Here is an 18,575-nt window from a genome sequence, read left to right on the forward strand (position 1 = left end):
AACTCTAATAACTTATTTTCAAAAATAAAATAGTATCTTTTCAACATAAATTATTCAATACTTTCTGCACCCCTCCACAGTCTATCATATAAGGAAAGATTTTAAGGAAAATTTAATCTAGTGTCCAAATATAACTTTACTTTAAACATGAGGTCATCTAAACATCTGTCTCCAATATATCCCTAGGGATTTAAATCAAAAGTCTGCTAAACATGTACAATCATTTTGAAAATAAATAACAGAACAAATTTAGTCTTGATTATGATTATCATGCTTTTTAAAAAGGAAACATTTATTCTAATAAGAAAAGTCTGAACTAATCTAAACTTTATGGACATTAACCTAGATGAGTTTCATACTTTAAATAAGACTTTTTTTTTTTCCATTTAGTCTAGTCTCTAACAGTATTCATTGTTTAATATTTGCAGAAAGACAGCCCATATGCTTTCTTCCTTCTCTTTAGAAATGTCTAATCAATAATGTTATATTTCTTCTTTTATTAAGAAGTATAATTTTGCAGAAAGGAGAAAACCTGGATGACAAATCAGGAAAAGGGGTTGATTTGTTTCTTTTTGTCATCTAGGATATCCATCATCACACTTTACACTAAGGAAGAATATGCCACATAAAACGTACTGCATCTTGATAGTTATTTTCTTCGCTGTTTAGGGAAAAATAAATAAATAAATAAATAATAAAAACACAGTAAAAGCTGTTTTAAGCAAAGACCAAACCATCTTAGTAACCACCTAGCATTCCATGTTTACTATTTAATTTTTTTTACTAACAGGCAAAATAAGTAAATCTGCCATGGCTCCCCTTGTTAATCCAGCAGCCCTAACCCCATTCTAAATCCCAGTCCCATTTCAGAGAAGAGAATGGAGCAGTCATCCATACAACACAATACTACCTTGAAACAGTAATTGCTTTGGCTCTGTAGCTACAGATCACAAAATGAGAGTGAAGAGCAGGACTCTGAGGACTCTCAGAGCTCTCAGGTTCTTTGAAAATTATTTTCCTCTCCAAATACTGCCAATCGCTTTATTTTTTGATAGGTAACTCTTCTCAAGGAGAAGCTGTTCCAAGGGTGAACTAGAACATCTAGGAGAAATGGACGCTACCTAGAATATGATCACAGAAGCCTAAAAAGAGTGCTGGATGCAGAGTTTAGGATGTGAAGCATGAACAACGCAACAGCTCTTGTTTGCACTATTATGCATGTCCGACAATACTAGGGATGGCGGGGGGGGGCGGGGAAAGCAGCTGTTAATGGTGTAGTTTACTGACTGGAAAGCTGATCTAAAGGACAACTACTCCCATGTTTCCTTTCCTATTTATTGTATGGGTTGGGAGCAACACGTGTATAGTTTCTCAACAAACTTCAGACCCTCTCAGATATAACAGTATTCTCCCATCGGGAAATCACTACTATAGGCAGTTCAGCCTTAGGTGTTCCAGCTGTTAGTGATATCATATTTAAAATGCAATGAGTCCTCAGGACAAGACTTGCTGCAGGAAAAAACAACAGGTGCTTTTCCTGCAACTATTTACCTTTCATCTTCCACAACAAAAGCGGTTGATGTGAACTGCAGAACCTGTAGTACAGAAACTACCTGTAGTAGTACAGAAACTATTTTATAATGACTTAAGTTTAACATTTATCTTGTACAAATGATAATTAAGCATCAAAGAGTGAGAGCTTCTGACTATAAAACCCACTACAAACCCAGCCAACTATCAGAATCATACATTTTCATCTCTGGTTGAAGCAGAACAGACATAAGGCTTTCTCTGACCACGATGCAGCTACAGGAAAATACTTAGAGGTATTCCTATAATGGAAGCAATGTCAGTTCTGCCAGTCCATTGCATGATTGACTTTCAAGACTTCCAGATTCTAGCAGTCACATTACTATCTGAGGTTTTGTTTGTTTGTTTGTTTTTTCACATCCTAATCATCTTCACTTTTTTCAGCACTTTTAATTTATACCAACCTTAATCATGGTATTTAGATTGGTCTGAGGCATTTAGGTTAATAAGAAAACAAATTATCAGAGCAAATTTTGACAGTCAGGCCAGCAGCAACTGATGAGTTCTTCTACTTTCAGTGGTATGATTTTGTGGGTCTTATCAAACTTGTGCTAGTTTGAAATAGAAATGTAAATAGCATAAGAATGGATGATTGCAAACGTAAGGACATCGAAGGGAATACCACAGAAACTGAGGTACGGTTAAGGGAAAACTTCTAATATCACTTAATGGGCAAAAATCCCTACACAGAAATAATCACAATCAGTTTTCATTTTCCTTTCTAGAACACTTCAACAGAACCACATAGGTTGCTATCAAAGGACACACTTCTCAGAACTGCTTTTGCAGACAATGGATTCTTTTGCCTATAAACATTAAAATAGACATCATAATTTAATTTTGATGACATAATATCATATGTCATAATATAATAATGTCATCATAGTTTAATTATGATGTCATTACTAGTTTAACCTACATATTTGATTTTACATACATAATACTTGCTATTCTATAATACTCTAACTTGGAAATCTGGCTAATTTGTCCAACATTGTTTGCAATAAAATATTCTGAGTTTTTTCTTAAAAATATATATATATATTGGCAAGTTTTTATGCTTTGCTGTAGGTTACATTCCTATTAATACTTGAAAGAAATTATCACATGCTTACAGCAGCCTTTAACACCTGGTATTAACTTTGTTTATGAAATCCATGGTAAAATTAAAATAATCAACAGGCTTTCCTAAAACAATCAACAGGATTTCCTTTCCATGGAAATCGGTAGCTAGCTGTATATTGATTCCATTGGGCCCGAAGTTCATCCCAGGTTTTCTGACTTCTGTGTGGTACCTTTGCCTTAGCACCACCCTTTTCCCTTTAACAGTGATATGTTTGTTTACAATCTTCTGCAGATTTCTGTTTACAATTCTGTAGCCTTATGGAAAGTCAAATTCAGTTTTTGCAGCACATATATGAAACCAGTATTTATTGATGGTGATTTGTTTTATGTCTTTTAGCTTTGCTTTCTCGAATTGTCATCCAAATTCCCGTGTCCTAACCTGTAACAGCTTCAACGTCCTTTCTCACTTATCTGGCACACATTGAGCATTTTATTGTAGTCTTACACTGCCACCTTGTGGGTAACAGAGCAAATAATTATAGGTCACCACGATTACTAAATTTTGGGGCTTTTTGTGGTTTTTGTTTGTTTGTTTGTTTTGATTTATTTTTTGGAGAAAAAAAAAAAAAAACTCTTAGTAGAACATAACAGTAGAAAATACATAACGTTTCTCAAAACCCTCAGGCTTATGTGTATAAAATCTTAATGATAAATGTCTATTGCACAGTCATTTTGTGCTTAGTATGTTTTGTCACCATTGAGTAGGATGCCAACTACATTCCCCAGATTTTCTCTTGGAACAAAGACAGAATGGTACTGATGAGTTCTGGCTGCAGGATGCTTCTATTTACTTTCCTTTTATCCATTCAAACCAACACTGAAACAAAGCAACACTAGCTTAGTTTGAAAATTAATCCCCAGGTTCAAAAAATAAGTTTGTTATGAGCAATTCCTGGTTCCACAGACTAAAATAAAATAAAATAAAATAAAATAAAATAAAATAAAATAAAATAAAATAAAATAAAATAAAATAAAATAAAATAAAATAAAATAAAATAAAATAAAATAAAATAAAATAGTAATATTCATTTCAAGGTCCCAGCTTCCACAGGAAGTAATAAGCATACAGCAGGTGTCAAGACAAAAGTTATGAAGTCTTATAGCTCTTTAGTTTTCATCGCTGTTGTATAAACATGTACTTAAAAATTACATCTTCATATCTTAATCCCCATACAAAAGCTATTACATTGAAAAAATGAACACCTAGAAAAACATTTAGTAGTTCCAGACAGGATTTTCATAGCTTGTTAAAGCACTGCTTTGAACTGATCCAATAACATCTGTTCACCCGATACATGACATATAGAGGTTTTCATTTGTTTTATTTTAACTATCTTGCAAGAATATTGTTTCTTCAAATTACTTAACTGTCTGAAAATTTTCAGTATAGTGTGTGATAGCCCATGTGAATTTCATTAGTTTTCACTAAAATTAAATAAGGTTTTCTGAAGCAACCCCAAAACACCTTTAAATAAGGAAGATGCACAAAAAGCAAATGGTCCGATCTGTCTTTCAGAGTCAGGGGTGAATTTTCTACTATTTGTGAGCTGAAGGGGAGAGGTTCAGAAGCTGAAAATGTTACTTACAGAAATAAATAATGTTTGATATGCTGCCGTGGATGGAGAGATACTCTAAAACTTTCCACTGGGGAATGCTCACATAGTGACTGCAGTTGCTTTGTTCCTGGCGTTGTGCATACTTCCAGCTAGCTGCTCTGTGCACTGGTTTATTGCATGTAGGTATTAAGCTTACAAACCCTTAACCTTCTTTTAGTCTTCTTTTCACCCAAAATTCTCCTTACCACATTGCCAACCAAGCAAAACACTAAGTCTTCTCAAAAACACTAAGTCCAGCATCAGGTAGAATGCTCCCAACTTCTCAGCCTAGCTGAGAAAATTGGCTTTACTGGTGCATTTACAAGTGCATTATTTGGGAATAATTTAGCTTGTAAGATGTTTCCTTGAAACTAGTACTATTTGACTGCTTCCCGCCCTCAGTTTGTTAATACAAACAGTTTTTGTTGATGTCCAAAATGCCAGCCAGTTCAGTGCAGGTGGTGAAAGACAATGAACTGTAGTCTCAGATATTTCAGTCTTAAGAGACTTCAGAAACAGCAAAGTTTGATCACTTTAAAACATTATGGTTTCACATTGAGATATTTAATAGTTTCAGCTATAAACTTAGATAGTTGAAACTACTGCTGAGTATTAAGTGATTATTTTAAATACCATGTGAATGCCTGGCTTAAACGCAAGAAAAAGAGCAGTTAGGAAAACACTGAACAGTTACCCTAACTTTAGTTTCCAGAAAAATGTCAGCAAAATAAATTAGTTAAACACCTTGGGGAAAAAAAAAAAAAAAAAAAATAATAATAATAATAAAAATGATAAAAAAATAATAAAAATAGCTGATTTTCCAGCTGTTTGAAAGTGTTTCCTGTACAACTATTACTTAAGTTGTTTCACAGCTTATGCTGGCTGGCATACCTTGCAGTGATTTTTGTCTGCCTAATGCCTCTAGTGATAGGAGGACCAAACACTGCTTTTAATATTATATTTGCATCCAACACTCTTACTCTGATGATTGGCTTTCCTGCTTGTAGATCTGGTTCAAAGGGGTTGCTGCAATCCAGGATAATCAACTTTGTCTACTCCTGAAATAAAACACCTCTCAAAAGAAAAGGTTTGGACTTTCAAAGGAGCTTAAGAGAATTAGACTCCCAAATCCTATTAGATTTCAATGCAGCTGGAAACCTAACTCTTTCCAAAAAAAATCAAAGCCGAGAGGTCTAGACAGGCAGAAATCCTGCTGTTTCATGAAAATAAGGAGAACGAGAAAAAAAGACCAGCTCCAGTTGTTCTTACACAGCAAGTAAATGTTTTTCTTTAAAAAGCAACCAACCAAACCTCATTTTATACATACTTTTGCATATTCATCTCACAATAACAGAAAGCCAATAGCTTATGATAATTTATTACATGGAAGTAGCAAAAGAAGCATGCTGAATTACAGCAAAACAAGTACTTAAAGATCCAGTCAATATTGCAGATTTGACAGACAGGTTATCTTTGTATTTATCACCTTTGTATTTATCACTTTGTATTTATCACAATAAATAAACCCTTCAACATTTTAACTTCAGTATTAAAGACGTTTATCTTATTTATTTGAAAGTGTATGGGAACAAAAGAAGTGAACGTAAAATCTCATTTACATTTACTTTCTACTTATGTTACCTATGGTTTTAGCTAACTGTTTCCTTCTGCAGCCTTTATTACTATTATTAAATACACATCTATACCAAGCAGCAGCATCCTATAACCTTCCAGGTAACCAAATTCAGCTACTTCACTTAGCCAAGGGTCATCTGTGCAGTTGTTTGAGATGACATTTGCACTTCATCATTCAAACTGACTCAAGGGACAGTTCCCAGCATGTCATGGCAAATCTACCCAGGTATCACACAACGTAACTTGCAGTATTCAATTCCTCTTTCTCTGGAAAGAAATTTCCATTGACTTTGCATGCGACACTACTATATTTCTTAAATTTCTGCCTTTTCCACGCTGGCAGAAAATAAATAAATAAATAAATAAATAAATAAATGTTTTTCTGGTCCTTATGAATTAGAAAAATTATTCTTCTGTGACTTTAACCCTTCATTGACTCAGCTGCTAAAATAGCCTTTAGGTTTCCTAGATCTATAGCAGTCCTGCAGTTACAGATTCCTATGTTCTTCTTTTCGCAATGAGATTTACAGTTTACAGATTTTGTTTTGTTTAATTTTTGCTGTACGTGCCACACATGCCTCAGTGTACTAATTAACCACTAGAGAAAAGGAGCATGCCATCAGCTCACTGTACTGGAAGGGACCAAACTTAACAAAGGGCCCCAGTTCCATTTCACTCAAACTCCTGTTCCTCACTGCAATTATACACCAAGGCACCCAAACAAAATCAAGTATTTTCAGTTATAGTATTGACCTCCACTCAGGAATCTGAAAATGGGAGCACACTGAAATGCCAACAGGAAAAAATATGCCAAGACTGACTTCGTACTTGAGATTGAGTTCACCCTCGGGAAGCAGAGCTTTCAACTTGATATGAAGTCAGGCTGTGAGCCACCCAGAAGCAGATGCCCCCCCTGCCACGGACATGAAGTAGGCCTGAGATCCCATCATGCCTGAGGTCTACAGTTCAGTAATATCAGAGCACCACTCAAGTTTATCTTTAACTTAGAAATGCCTCAGTCAGCCAACAGTATGTTTAAATCTTTTCTTTTTCAACACTGAATACTTTAATTTCTCCTTACTTCAGCATGCTAGTATCTTCTATTTTATCAGTCTTGTTGACTAGGGGTCACGCTTAATTTCTTTTTCCCCTTCCCCTCTCTTTATTAAGTACATGAACAAGTCCCGTCATCTTCCATAAAGCTTCAAAAATCCCTTTCTTCCTGTTCTGACAGCTTAGGCTTATCTGTAATCATTTTCCACTCGACCTAGCAGAATCACTTCTTATCAGATCCTTTTGCATCAGACATGCAGATGCTAAATAATGTCTCATTTTACCTATGCAGACAGTATTTCTGACCCTTCATTACACCTACTCTGCTGTACAATTCATTCCCTGACTACCTGGCTACTTTTCTATCACTGTTTTGACTAAGACACTGAATTATGGCAGCTTTCTTACAGCTTCCTACCTTTTTTTTTTTTTTTTTTTTTTCTGAACTGTGTGAGTTATGACTATCAGAACTTCTTAAAAATATATTCATCAATTCACCATCATATACATTTTTTTTTTCAGTTTCCTACTAAATACCACTCTGTGATACAGTCTAAGATATCTGTGACATTCACACAAGGCTAGTAAACATGAAAAAAGCCCTACAAGAGCCCTATGTCCTTCTGCAAAGGCAGCCAAAAGCAATGTAAGGTGTCTAAAAGAGATACTGGAAAACTAAGTTCAGGCAACCAAATTCCTTATAAGGGTAAAATACTAAGTACACTGTCAGCAACTCATGCCCTCCAGCATTTCATTTCTGCTTTCACTTTCTCCATGGTGGATCTACACAAATCTGAAATTTAACCATTGGCCTGAAGACCTCAAAGCTATGGCCTTCCTCATCTGTCTTATCTTTAAATCACAAAATACACCACCAACCTTCTAAGCATGTGCCAAGAAAGTTAATTTTCAAGTTTGATCCACTTCCCTCCAATACCTTAAAACTCTCAGTTTAAGCCATAGGCTTACCAATCCCTCAGACATGATGTTATTGTTAAGATGTAAGGAACAGTCCTTGTTTATTTCAAAATCAATGAGTAGAGATCTCTGGACAGATTTAAGGTTAGTGATAGAGTTAAGGAACCTGCCTGACTGGAGACTAAGCAAAAGGATGCAAGCACTTTAACTGCATATCTCTGGATTAGATACAATAAGCTTTCCTTATTATACTTAAATAAATAAATAAATAAAATATGTTAGGTGCAGCTTAGCTGTCTCCTTGAAAGGAAAATGCTGTCACTTTAGCATTTAAGCCTACCAGGTAAGTGCAAGCAGTTTTCATCCTCTCTGTTCCCTACATCACCCTCTGTTTTCCAATTCTAATCCTTCTGTAGGACTCTGCCTTCATCTCAGTGACAGTTTTCCTTGCAGTATGTTAGACAAAGTGCCTGTACCTCTGTGAACAAAGAACAGTGCCTGTAAAGAAAGCAGGCTGCCTTCAGAAGACGGACAGATACTGAGTTAGATCAGTCTGAATCAGTAACGTACAGACCCTCAGCTATGGGCAGAGAAATCTGTCATCTTGCAGAACATCTGCTGGCAAAACATCTCGCTATCTCTCCAGATACAAATGGACTTTAAGGGGCTGGTGCAGATTAAACCCTTCTTTTCTCTTCTAAGGGAAGAGCAGGATGGTACTGAGCTGAACCTAAAAATGCTTTAGGATTTTTAGAGCTATGTAAATCCAGTATGCTGGCAGGGCCCAGACAGCAGACCTCTCTGTTTCTGGTGTGATGCCTCTCTGCGCCAAAGCAGAGGGCTGAAAACAAAGGCTATGCAGAGTCAGGAGCACACAGAGGAAGCACACAACTGCGTGTTGGGGGCAGGAGCCCACAGGAGTGGGTTTAGTGGGAGCCAGGGAATTAGAGGGAAGGGAGCACCTACTCACACGTTAACCAGAGTGTTACATAAAGCACAGCTGTCCTCCTTCACATAAAACACTACATGGCAAAACAGCACCTTGACCCCGAAAGAGACACTAAAGAACAATTAAAAACACACTGCATAGCTGAAATGCCAGCGGGATTTACAAACATACCCTGCAACAGCGAGCCGTTGTGCAAACATTTGCCACGCTGTAGGCTCACGTCAATATTTTAGGTTGCTTCTTACTTAGGGGAAACAAGAAACTGAACCAGCAGAGCCGTCGTTGGGCACAGACAGACAGAAGTACGTGGTTTCGACACGCGTGGCTTGCAGCCCACGGCGGAACCCCCCACCGGAGTACGCGGGGGGCCACCGGAGGCTGCTGCGGTTTAACGGGACTCGCCCGCCAGCCTTATCGCCCGAGGGGCCGCGGGGTGTGCTCCGGGACGATACACCGAGCCCCGGGGGATGCCCGCCCCCGGGCAGGGGGGGCCGGCACACTCGCAGGAGTCGCAGCAGCGGCCTCGCAACGCTGCCCCCCTGCCCCGGGACCCCCCGGGGCCGCCCGCCGGGGGAGGAGCCGCCGCCGAGCGGGGCCGGTCCCCGCCGCTCCTTCGCCTGAGGAGAGCAACGGGACGGCGGCAGCGGCCTCGCCGCAGCCCGCGGGGCTCCGGTGCGGGGCGGGAAGAGCGGAGGGCCCGCGGGAGGGAAGTGGCCACTTACCCGCCGAGCCTCCGGCGGCGATTTGGTGAGAGGCCTCCTGAAGAAAGCCCGCGGGCTGCCGAGCCATGCTGAGCCGCGGGGCGGGCACGGGCGGCCGGAGAGCGGCTGCTGAGCCGGGGCCGAGATGGCGCGGGGCGGGAGGGGGCAGAGCCGGGGGGAGGCGTGGGCCGCCGTTATCGCCGGGGGGGGGGAGCCGCGGTTATCGGCGGGGGGACCGCGGCGGGGCAGGGCAGGGCCGAGCCCCGCGCTGCGGCCTTCGGCAGCCCGCGGGCGGAGGGCAGGGCTGGGCTCGCAGCTCCTGCTGGTGGCGGCCGGGATCGGGCTCTCCACCCGCTGCCAGCCCGCAGAGCGGGGCAGCAGGCGCCGGCATCCCCCGAGGTGGGGAGAGCGGTCGTGTTCTGTCAGGGGACTGACGGGGAAGGCCTGTCACCACACACCTTGGGCTTTCGCTCCCGTTTGGGGGCTTTACAGCACACGCTTCTTGCAGTCCTGCCCTCTACACGGCGAAAGCCCACAAGTTCCCCCGGGCACTACTTCCAGGAGGGATCGGGAGAGCCATTTGTTTCACCCACCGCCTTTCAGAAACATACTGTACTTTGAAAACCTTTGGACTTTGCTTCCAGCTCTTCAGTGTTCGCAGGACCCAGGTCTTTTGAGTGGCTATTACAGGTCTTATGTGGACCCGCTTGTTCCTCATGGTAAAGTAAACATGGCTTGGGCTCCAGCACTGGGACACAATCAGTCCTGGTTTGGGCAGTCCCCAGCGTTGTTTTTGCTTAGGCCAACCAGCACTTTTCCAGAAGATGCCAGGGAACAACAAGGGGATGACGTGGGCCAAAGGCTCTTCTGCAGAGGCTGTGTGGGCAAGGCTATGCGATGAAAGGGGAAGAAAGGCTACCTGTATGGATGTGAAGCACCCAAGGATATCTAGTCTCAGGGCAGAGATACATTATATTAAGTGCCAGGTTCATAACAGCATTTAGGTTAATAAACTACAGCTTACTCACTTAATCAGCAACTCAATACCTAGATGTTTTTATGGATTCAGAGCCTCCAAAAGCAGATGCAGTATCACAGGTGGTCTTTTGCTTTTCCTGTTGTATCACTGACCCTGTTCCACTAGTCAACCCCCTGGGTTGCCAACATCTAGTAGTAAATATTTTTTCCTTATGTCTCCAGTTTCTGTCTTCTCCCTGAGTACTACTGTGGTTTCCCGCATTCTTCTCCATTTCCTTTTTTTGCACATATTTCACAGCCTCTAATACTGCTGATTTTTATTAACTCAAGTAAAGCCTTGTCTGAGCTTAATGTTGCTCCTTTTCTAACAGTGAGAGGATACTTACAAGTATGATTATGTCAGTTTTGGAAGAAAGCAGAGCTACTGTTGATTTCAAAGGAACATTTATCAGTGTTGAGAATATGGATTTTAAGAGAATGGCTCTTGAATAAAGTTCTTGACTGCTTGTTTAACCAATCACCTAAATAATTGGGGATATTTATTTATTTGTTTGCTCTCTTGCTGACAGATCTACAGTGTTAACGCAGACAAGAATATCAATTTTGAGTGAGAAATCCTTCACCAGATCTTCAAAGTGATTCCGAATACTGTTTGTGATCTTGGACATCTTGAAGTAGAGCTAAGAGACTAGATTTGCTGGCACTTCTTCAGAAAATAAAGGTAGTTTTTACATAGTTATGTTTTAACTTCTCTCACCTAGAGAACAAACAAAACAGATTACTGTTACCTTAGAAGGGCATCAGTGTATACTAGTCTCTTAAAAGCATAGATAATTTGTAACTAGTTGCATATATTTAGTCCTGCAGCACAGCTACTAAAGGCAAATGTTCGTACACAGTTTTTTCCTAGTCCTTATGATTCATATTAAGCTAGGTCTGTTTAATATGTTCAAACAGTATTCTCACACACTCTATTCATGCCTCAGATAGGTATTTAACTACTGTCTGCAGTCTGCATAAATTTTTAGTTTAGGAAGAGTGAGGCTTCCAGATGTTCACTTAACGACTGAGCCAGTGACTTTAAGGTAAAGTCCTTGGCACTGTGAATCCTGGGCACCCCAGAGGCACAGTACTAAAGTCGTCATTTGATGGCCCAGACTCAGGTCTCACAGCACGTCATTTGATGGCCTAGACTCACAGCAGAGCTGAAGAGAATAGATAGTGGTTTTCCTTACCCTCCATTCCTGGAAAGGTTCCTTAAAGAGAGATTTGGCTTTGTTTTAACAATACTACATCTTTTCCTCAAGAAAGAGGGAAAATTTTGAATAAAAAATCCATTGTAAAGAAAGGCATACATAATTACTATAAAAGTGAAGATGGAAATACCTACAGTTGATAGATAAGAGAGATAGCATTCCAGCATTCCAATGGCTAGAATTCAAACAAATAGATTAACTAACATAGATTAAATAGATTAATCAATGGCTAGTAATCAAATAGATTAACTAGTAAAAGAGGAAATTAAGTAAAAGACAAAATGTATTTTACATTGAGATTAAAATACCAGTATCTATTTCATAAAGGCAGAAAGCAGTACAGTCAGAGACAATTTCAGATAGTGTGAGAGAGTTCTCAGGTCACAGCTCTCCAGATTGGCTGGATGGAAATACGAAGGTTAATGCTAGACTGAGACAGAGAATCTAGAAATAAGTGAAGCAAAATAATGAAAGACTGTTAGAAACAGGATTTGTGTCATTTAACTGTCCATTTGTCCATTTTATTCACTGAGAAATAACCTTTTTTTAATTATTATTATTTTTAATACAAACCAAAAAGCTATGATTTGTACACTGAGGAATATTTTGAGAAGGAAGGATTCTTCAAAAACTTACAAGTGGGTTTTGTGCATAATATTTTGAAACTGCAGTACTTTCATCCTCCTCAGTCACCTGAGAATCATTTGTCAAGCCTTTCTAAACATGTTTTCCTGTTTTGAGAATGAATTGCAATCATCTTAATATTTAGAAGTCAAAGTTTTTTAAAAGCATCTTTGGAAAAGTCTTGTCATAAAGTCTGCTCATGAAGTACTGTTCTGATATATTAGTTTGCAGCGTATGCATGTTTTGCGAAGTGGCTAGAGATTCCAAGGTTGAAATGAAATGTAACCTTTGATAATTTAGAGCAAAGATAAGAGAAAAGCAAAGTTTTTTATTGCTAAAGTGTGAGAACATAGAAAATATACACAGAAGTGTTAATAAAGTGAGAAAATACTGGGTCTGTAACTGCAAAATGGAATAATGGGTCTAGTATTTAGTTATTTAATTTGCATGCATCAGCAAATAAATAGTAACTTGAATTCTTTGGTATATGTAAGAGCAGAGTGAGGATTGCTGTGGGAATACAGAATAACTCCCTAAAATTAATAAACTCCTAATGTGCTGACCTTTAAGTAATTAAAATCTCAACTTCAATGTTTCATTAACATTTGCATTAGTTCCCTTGGTTTTGCTCTTTGAGACTGCTGCTCAATAAATATAGCAGGATCATCAGGTCTCCAGTGTTCTTCATCATCAAAAAACAGATGCCAAAACATCACTATTTTTTTTGTTCCAGGGACATAGGTCTCACTGTGTAATGCTCCCTTTGATACAAACAGCAAATCTAGTATTATGGTGGACTTTCCGTAGTAGTTCAATGGTAAAGAGAATTTGAAATTGATCCGATGGTGAAGAAACTGTTTAGTTAAATTTGTTTTCTGCGCAAGGTTTCATTGCAGCACAAAGCTTTACATTAAAAAAATAATTTGCTTAGAATAGTTAGAAACTTCAGAATTAGAAACGTTCAGAATGCATGTCATTTTCATACAGATGCATTGACAGAATAACATGACATCCTTAGAAAATAAACTCTGCTATTAGGAAACTAGTAAATCTGTCTCAGAGTATTCAGTAAAACAAATCTAGTCACCCCAACACCATTATATTCTCTTGCTGAAAGTCTCTCATGTATTGCACGTTTCCCTCCCCACTCTCCCTCCAATCCAAGAACAGCATTCCCATTGTGCGGGTTTCCTAAAGCACTTCCAGGCTTAATCTCATTTTCACATGGCCTCTTCCCAAGCCGGTCCATGTGGATCCACACTCTCCTCAGTAGGCTTGGCAGCGCGTTCTTCTCCGCGTGCGCTCACTACGTGCATTACCGCTAAGAAATACGGCTTCTAGCCCACCTGGGCAGCACTCCAGCGCCAAGCCCACCAAGAAGACAACGACTTCTCTCGGTGCATGGCCAGCAGGGGCTGGGAAAGACGCCAGCTCCTACATTCCCGTGACGGGGAATCAGGCAGCAGGCTCCCGGCCCCCCGCAGACCCCCGCACCGCCTCTCCCGCCCGCAGGCGGCGCCGGCCGCTTCTTCTTGCCCTGCCCGAACCCGAGCCCGAGCCAGTCCCCTCGCCTGGGCCGTGCTGTGCCCCGCCCGCGGCCCTTTCCGCCACTGCGCGGCTCCCGAGGGCGGCGCGCTCGGCTCTGCTCCGCATTCCTCCTCCTCCTCCTCCTTCTCCCAGCCCGCCCGCCCCCTCCGGGGCTTTGTTGTGGAGGCTGCGGCGCCGGGAGCGGGCCCGCGGGGGAGGAGCGCGCAGGTAACGGGCCAGCGGGGCGCTCGCGTGGGAACCCGGCCCCTCACCCGGAGCCGCGCCGTGCCCCGGGGGCTGCCCGCAGCGCCTCCCCGCCGCCTGGCGGCCCCGCACACCTCCTCGCCTCCCCGCCGGGCCTCCGCAGCCGCAGCGTTGCGGGCCGTGGAGCCCCGGAGCAGCCCCCGGCGAGGCGGTGGCTCCGCCAGCCTCCCCTCCGCTCCCCCGAGGGCCTTCGGCTCACCCCGTCCGGCTCCGAACCGGGGAAGTCGGGCAGCGAGTTGCCCGCTTTGGGGTGCAGGGTTTGGGGTTTCGATCGATGTCACTGCAGTGAGGAGGGGGGACACGGGAAGGCTGGCCTCTGCACGGAGGAAGGGCAGCCGGTGGCAAGGTTATTCGGAGGCTATGAAGTGAAACCTTTCCCAAACAAGTTCAGCAGGTCAAAGCTGGATCTGTAAAGTCAGGTGAGAACAGGCTGTGGAGGGTGCTCAGGCCAGCACTGCATTACAGAGAGGAAAAAAAGCCACATGCACCAAAAATGCCAAAGTAAAGTTTGCAGCCTGTGCTTTTGTTTTGAACATATATGACTTTAAAAGCACCTTTGAGAAGTTCTAATGAATTTTAAACCTCAGTTTCTAGGACTAGTAAGTTTCATACAAACCTGCTTTCTTGATGCTGTTGTAAAGGTCAGTTTCACGTGAGGGGAAACTAACAATGTTTTCTCATTGTGAGCAGTTCAGAGTAAAACCATCCATTCTGTGTGAGTAGCCTGAGGCCTGTTTTATCTGCAATAGCACGCACCTCCATGCTGCCTGTGGAGCACCTCTGTTGGCATCCAGAAGTAGCTCCAGGGGTTCGAGGTAGTTGGAGCTGGTTGCTGTAGGAGTTTGCTGGCCCTTCATTTGGGAATGCTGAGTGCCTTGCAGCAGCTGGATGTCATTTGTAATACTTCTGCAAGTTGTAGCTACAGTTGAACACTCTTATATTAACCATGCTTTAGGCATGGAAGAAAAAAACACTTAGCTACTGCAGAACTGCTACTTCTGTCTCAGGCAATTCCAGAAATGGGAATTCTGGAGGTTGTGAGGAATGTGGTTATTAGGACACTGATACACCCACCTTCTGTCCGTCCTTGAGCATCTGTTCTTGGCTCACTGTGTTACTTTGGGAATATACAACCTTGGTTCAATCCCAAACCACCATTTTTCTATTCTTTCCTTGCCTAAATATACTATGGCACTGACTTTTTTTTTTTTCCTAAAACTTCACAAAATATCTAAAACTAGGTCCTAACTGTTAAGGTAAGCATGCTGTGGTTAAGTGACAACTCTGTTTTGGTTTTGTTTGCTTTGCAAAATGTAGCCATTCACAACAAAGTCCTTCAGCTGTTAAGCAGATGTGTGAAAATGAGCTATACATGGAGGAGGTAGCATGGGCGTGATGGCTAGGGGCTCTTTTGCCCATCACTGGTGAAGGGACCAGTGCTAATTACATTCTCTTGAAAGTGACCAGCTGAGGAGAAGTTACTGCAGTTCTAGTTGCAGTGTAGACAGTGAGTAGAGGGGCTGGGCAGTAAAATCAATGTACAGAAGTTATGAAAGGACAGCTGCTGCTGCAGGTTTGGGGAAGTTGGGATGCCGCAGTGACTGCACAGTTTCACATAACAGTGATAACATCACTGGGAAGATGATATCCCCCCCCCAGAACTTTGCTTCCTGGTAAATTTGCCTGTGGAGGCAACATCTGGGAGCAGAATATCCATTTACCCTTTCCTAGCCATTTCTTCACTAGTTTTAGATGTTTTGTCTAGTTTTCTTTGAAATGCCTGAACTGATGGGGCTCAATCCAAACTAGATCTTGTGGTCGGAAAGGTTGTATAATCTCATATATTTAACAAATGATTACTTATTATATGCATTTCTATATATCTTCTTTTGAGGTTACTGCATGTTTTCATATAATGATATCAAAAGTTCTTTATAGCCTGTTTCTGATTTCCATGACAGTCTGTAATGGGAGCTACTTTCTCTCCAATAGTATTGGGTAGCAAATGAATTTTTAAAAGAACTGTCACCAATTGTCGTGTGAGAACTAATTAGACTTCATTGTGGGTTTTTCATTGGTTGGTTGTTTTTTTCTTGATTCACCTCATTTCCCTTTTAATCATTAGTTTACACCTTTTGGAAAAGGAAGTGTTGCTCTTGTTCTTTGCATTCTGTTCTTCTATCTCCCTGCTTTTTATAAATCATTCTACATTGTGCTGAATTAGAAATACATGATTATGGTGTTACCTGATTTTCTTGACCATGAAGAAATAAAACAATTGTACCAGGCTTACTATGTATCTTGCAGCTAGGCAAACCCAATGCAATATATTACCAGCAGTTACAGGACTATAGTGCTGTCACCCTGTAGCCCAGGTCTAGCTTTTTACATTTTGTGGAATATTTAGTTTTTTAGGGTCTCTAGGTTGGTAGAAATGTAAGAAAATTTTCAGACCTTGCTGGAAGGGGTTAGAGGAGCAGGGAAGAATGTTTTTTGGTAATTGTTTGTGGAAAAAATCATTAAATTATTAACTGATCACTAGAATTGAAAGAAGGAAGATACACGTGAGCTAAGGGTGAAGAGTAATAGATGTTTTAAAGCGTACTTAAAGAAACAAAAACTTTCAGGGGTGCAGTCTATTAATTTCTCTGCATAGTAATGTTGCATCTGGCAGATATTCCTTAAAGTATGCTTTTTAAAGTATGCTGGCACTTGCCCTTACATTTTAAAGAGGAACAGCTTTTAAGGAGTAACAGAAGCAGTGTTGGACCCCTACCTGTAGAAGATTTTGTTTACTTGTTTGTTTTTAATTTCTCAAATGGAATTACTGCAATCTTCCTTATATGAGGTTTGGAACATCTATTACTTGTCTGTCCCAAGCACAAGTAACAGAAATATGATCACTTAAATTGCATGCTGTTGGATATCTGTCACAGTGTGCATCATTACTGTGTATGGAGTTCCTCTGTTACTGAGCATCAGCTCCATGTGAAAACAGCTTGCCGTATTTACTCTGCACCATTATAGTTGGCTGAGCCTTGTCAAAATTATTCGCAGATTTGTCTTGTTTTTCAAAATAATTAAATCTTGGTGGTTCAGATAATAATTTTGCCAGTTAATTCTTTTAAAAGAATTTTTCTTTGATTTTGAAAGCTGGCACTGTAGCACCATGCCTTACGCTGACCTTTATGTTGACCACCAGAATACATATGCAGCTTGCTTTCTTTCCTGTTTTTGTTTACCAGTGCTTTTCTGATACAGGCTTGTGAGAAGAGTGATGGGCTGAGGTGACTTGTGGGAGGCTATCTCTCTGTTTGCTGTGAGTTGGAAGCAATGCATGTGCGCAGGCATGCTTCTGTGGGATATAGAGTAGGGAAGGGGAGGAAAGACCAAGTAGGGTCCCTGAGTGGCCATGCAGCCTATCCTCATAAGAAAATCCAGCAGCTGGCTTCCTCTTCTGTGTGATCAAAGCTTGCATGTAATGCATCAGTAACATAATGTTCAAACATCAAAAATAAAAACAAGTCAACCTGTAGGCAAGCAATTATGCCTTCCCCTGTTTAGGCAATTTTAAAAAGAAAGCAGTCCTATAGATCACTTTGAAAGTGTCAGCTGAATGCTGTACTTACCTGTGTAAGTTTTTACCACGTGAGAATAATGGGATCCCTTTACAGTCAGGGTGCAACTGGTGCTGTTGGTATGCATTAACCTGCTGGGCAGCCCTGCAACAAAAAGAAGGGAGTCCTCTGATATCAAAGACAAAAGTACTTGTAGGGCATTTTTTCTTTTCCTTTAAGTTCAACACTTTAAAGGAAAAAGGCAGGCAGAGTATGAGCAGAATGAGTGTTTGCCAAAATGTATTGCTGAAATTTATTCTAGAAATTAACGTTGACAAAAGCATATAATTCTGCTGGCAACTTTTTGTATAGATAAAACTATCAGTACATATATGGCTCTTGGTTTTAACAGGGAATAAAATACACAAGACTGGTTTACACACTCTGTTTTCCTTATTCAAAAGGAGTCAGCATCTACGATATCATTTATAGTATCACATTCTGGCCAGCAAATCAAGGAACAGATCCAACTTGCCTGCAAGTGAATGGTAAAACTTCTGCCTGTCACAGTGGCATGGGATTAGGCTCTAGGTTTGGAAGAAGTAATTGGTAATGACTTCAGCTCCCAAAGGGTGTTAATTTTTGCACCGTGAAATCCATAGTAAATTGAGTTAAGGAGATCCACATAACATGCTGGTAGACAAATGTTATCCTTTCTGTCCTTTTATGTAAATCTGTTGAAGACAGAATTTGATCTTTAAGTTACACATTCATTTAAGTAGTAATATTCCAGCCAGCTATGC

The 18,575-nt window shown here is 40.8% G+C and overlaps 2 protein-coding genes across 8 annotated transcripts in view; one reads left to right on the top strand and one right to left on the bottom strand.

Moving 5' to 3' along the window:
• Positions 1–9,722, bottom strand: part of SLC25A21 (solute carrier family 25 member 21) — a 251,830-nt gene extending 242,108 nt beyond the window's left edge. For 2 of the 3 annotated variants that reach the window (XM_082761253.1, XM_082761251.1), the window contains exon 1: positions 9,588–9,692. Coding sequence is in view for 1 of the 3 variants with exons in the window: in XM_082761252.1 (XP_082617378.1) it covers positions 9,588–9,654 (67 nt within the window). In the remaining 2 variants the exon portion in view is untranslated. Of the gene's footprint in view, positions 1–9,587 lie in introns of all 3 variants that reach the window. The other variant, XM_082761252.1, reaches the window with a different exon arrangement.
• Positions 9,514–18,575, top strand: part of MIPOL1 (mirror-image polydactyly 1) — a 195,920-nt gene continuing 186,858 nt past the window's right edge. For 4 of the 5 annotated variants that reach the window (XM_082761244.1, XM_082761249.1, XM_082761248.1 and 1 more), the window contains exons 1-2: positions 9,514–9,612; positions 11,114–11,265. The gene's annotated coding sequence lies outside the window, so the exon portion shown is untranslated. Of the gene's footprint in view, positions 9,613–11,113; positions 11,266–14,149; positions 14,180–18,575 lie in introns of those variants that run through there. The other variant, XM_082761245.1, reaches the window with a different exon arrangement.

Source organism: Aythya marila (genome assembly GCF_965140915.1).
Source record: "Aythya marila genome assembly, chromosome: 5".
In the NCBI taxonomy this organism is placed as follows: domain Eukaryota; kingdom Metazoa; phylum Chordata; class Aves; order Anseriformes; family Anatidae; genus Aythya; species Aythya marila.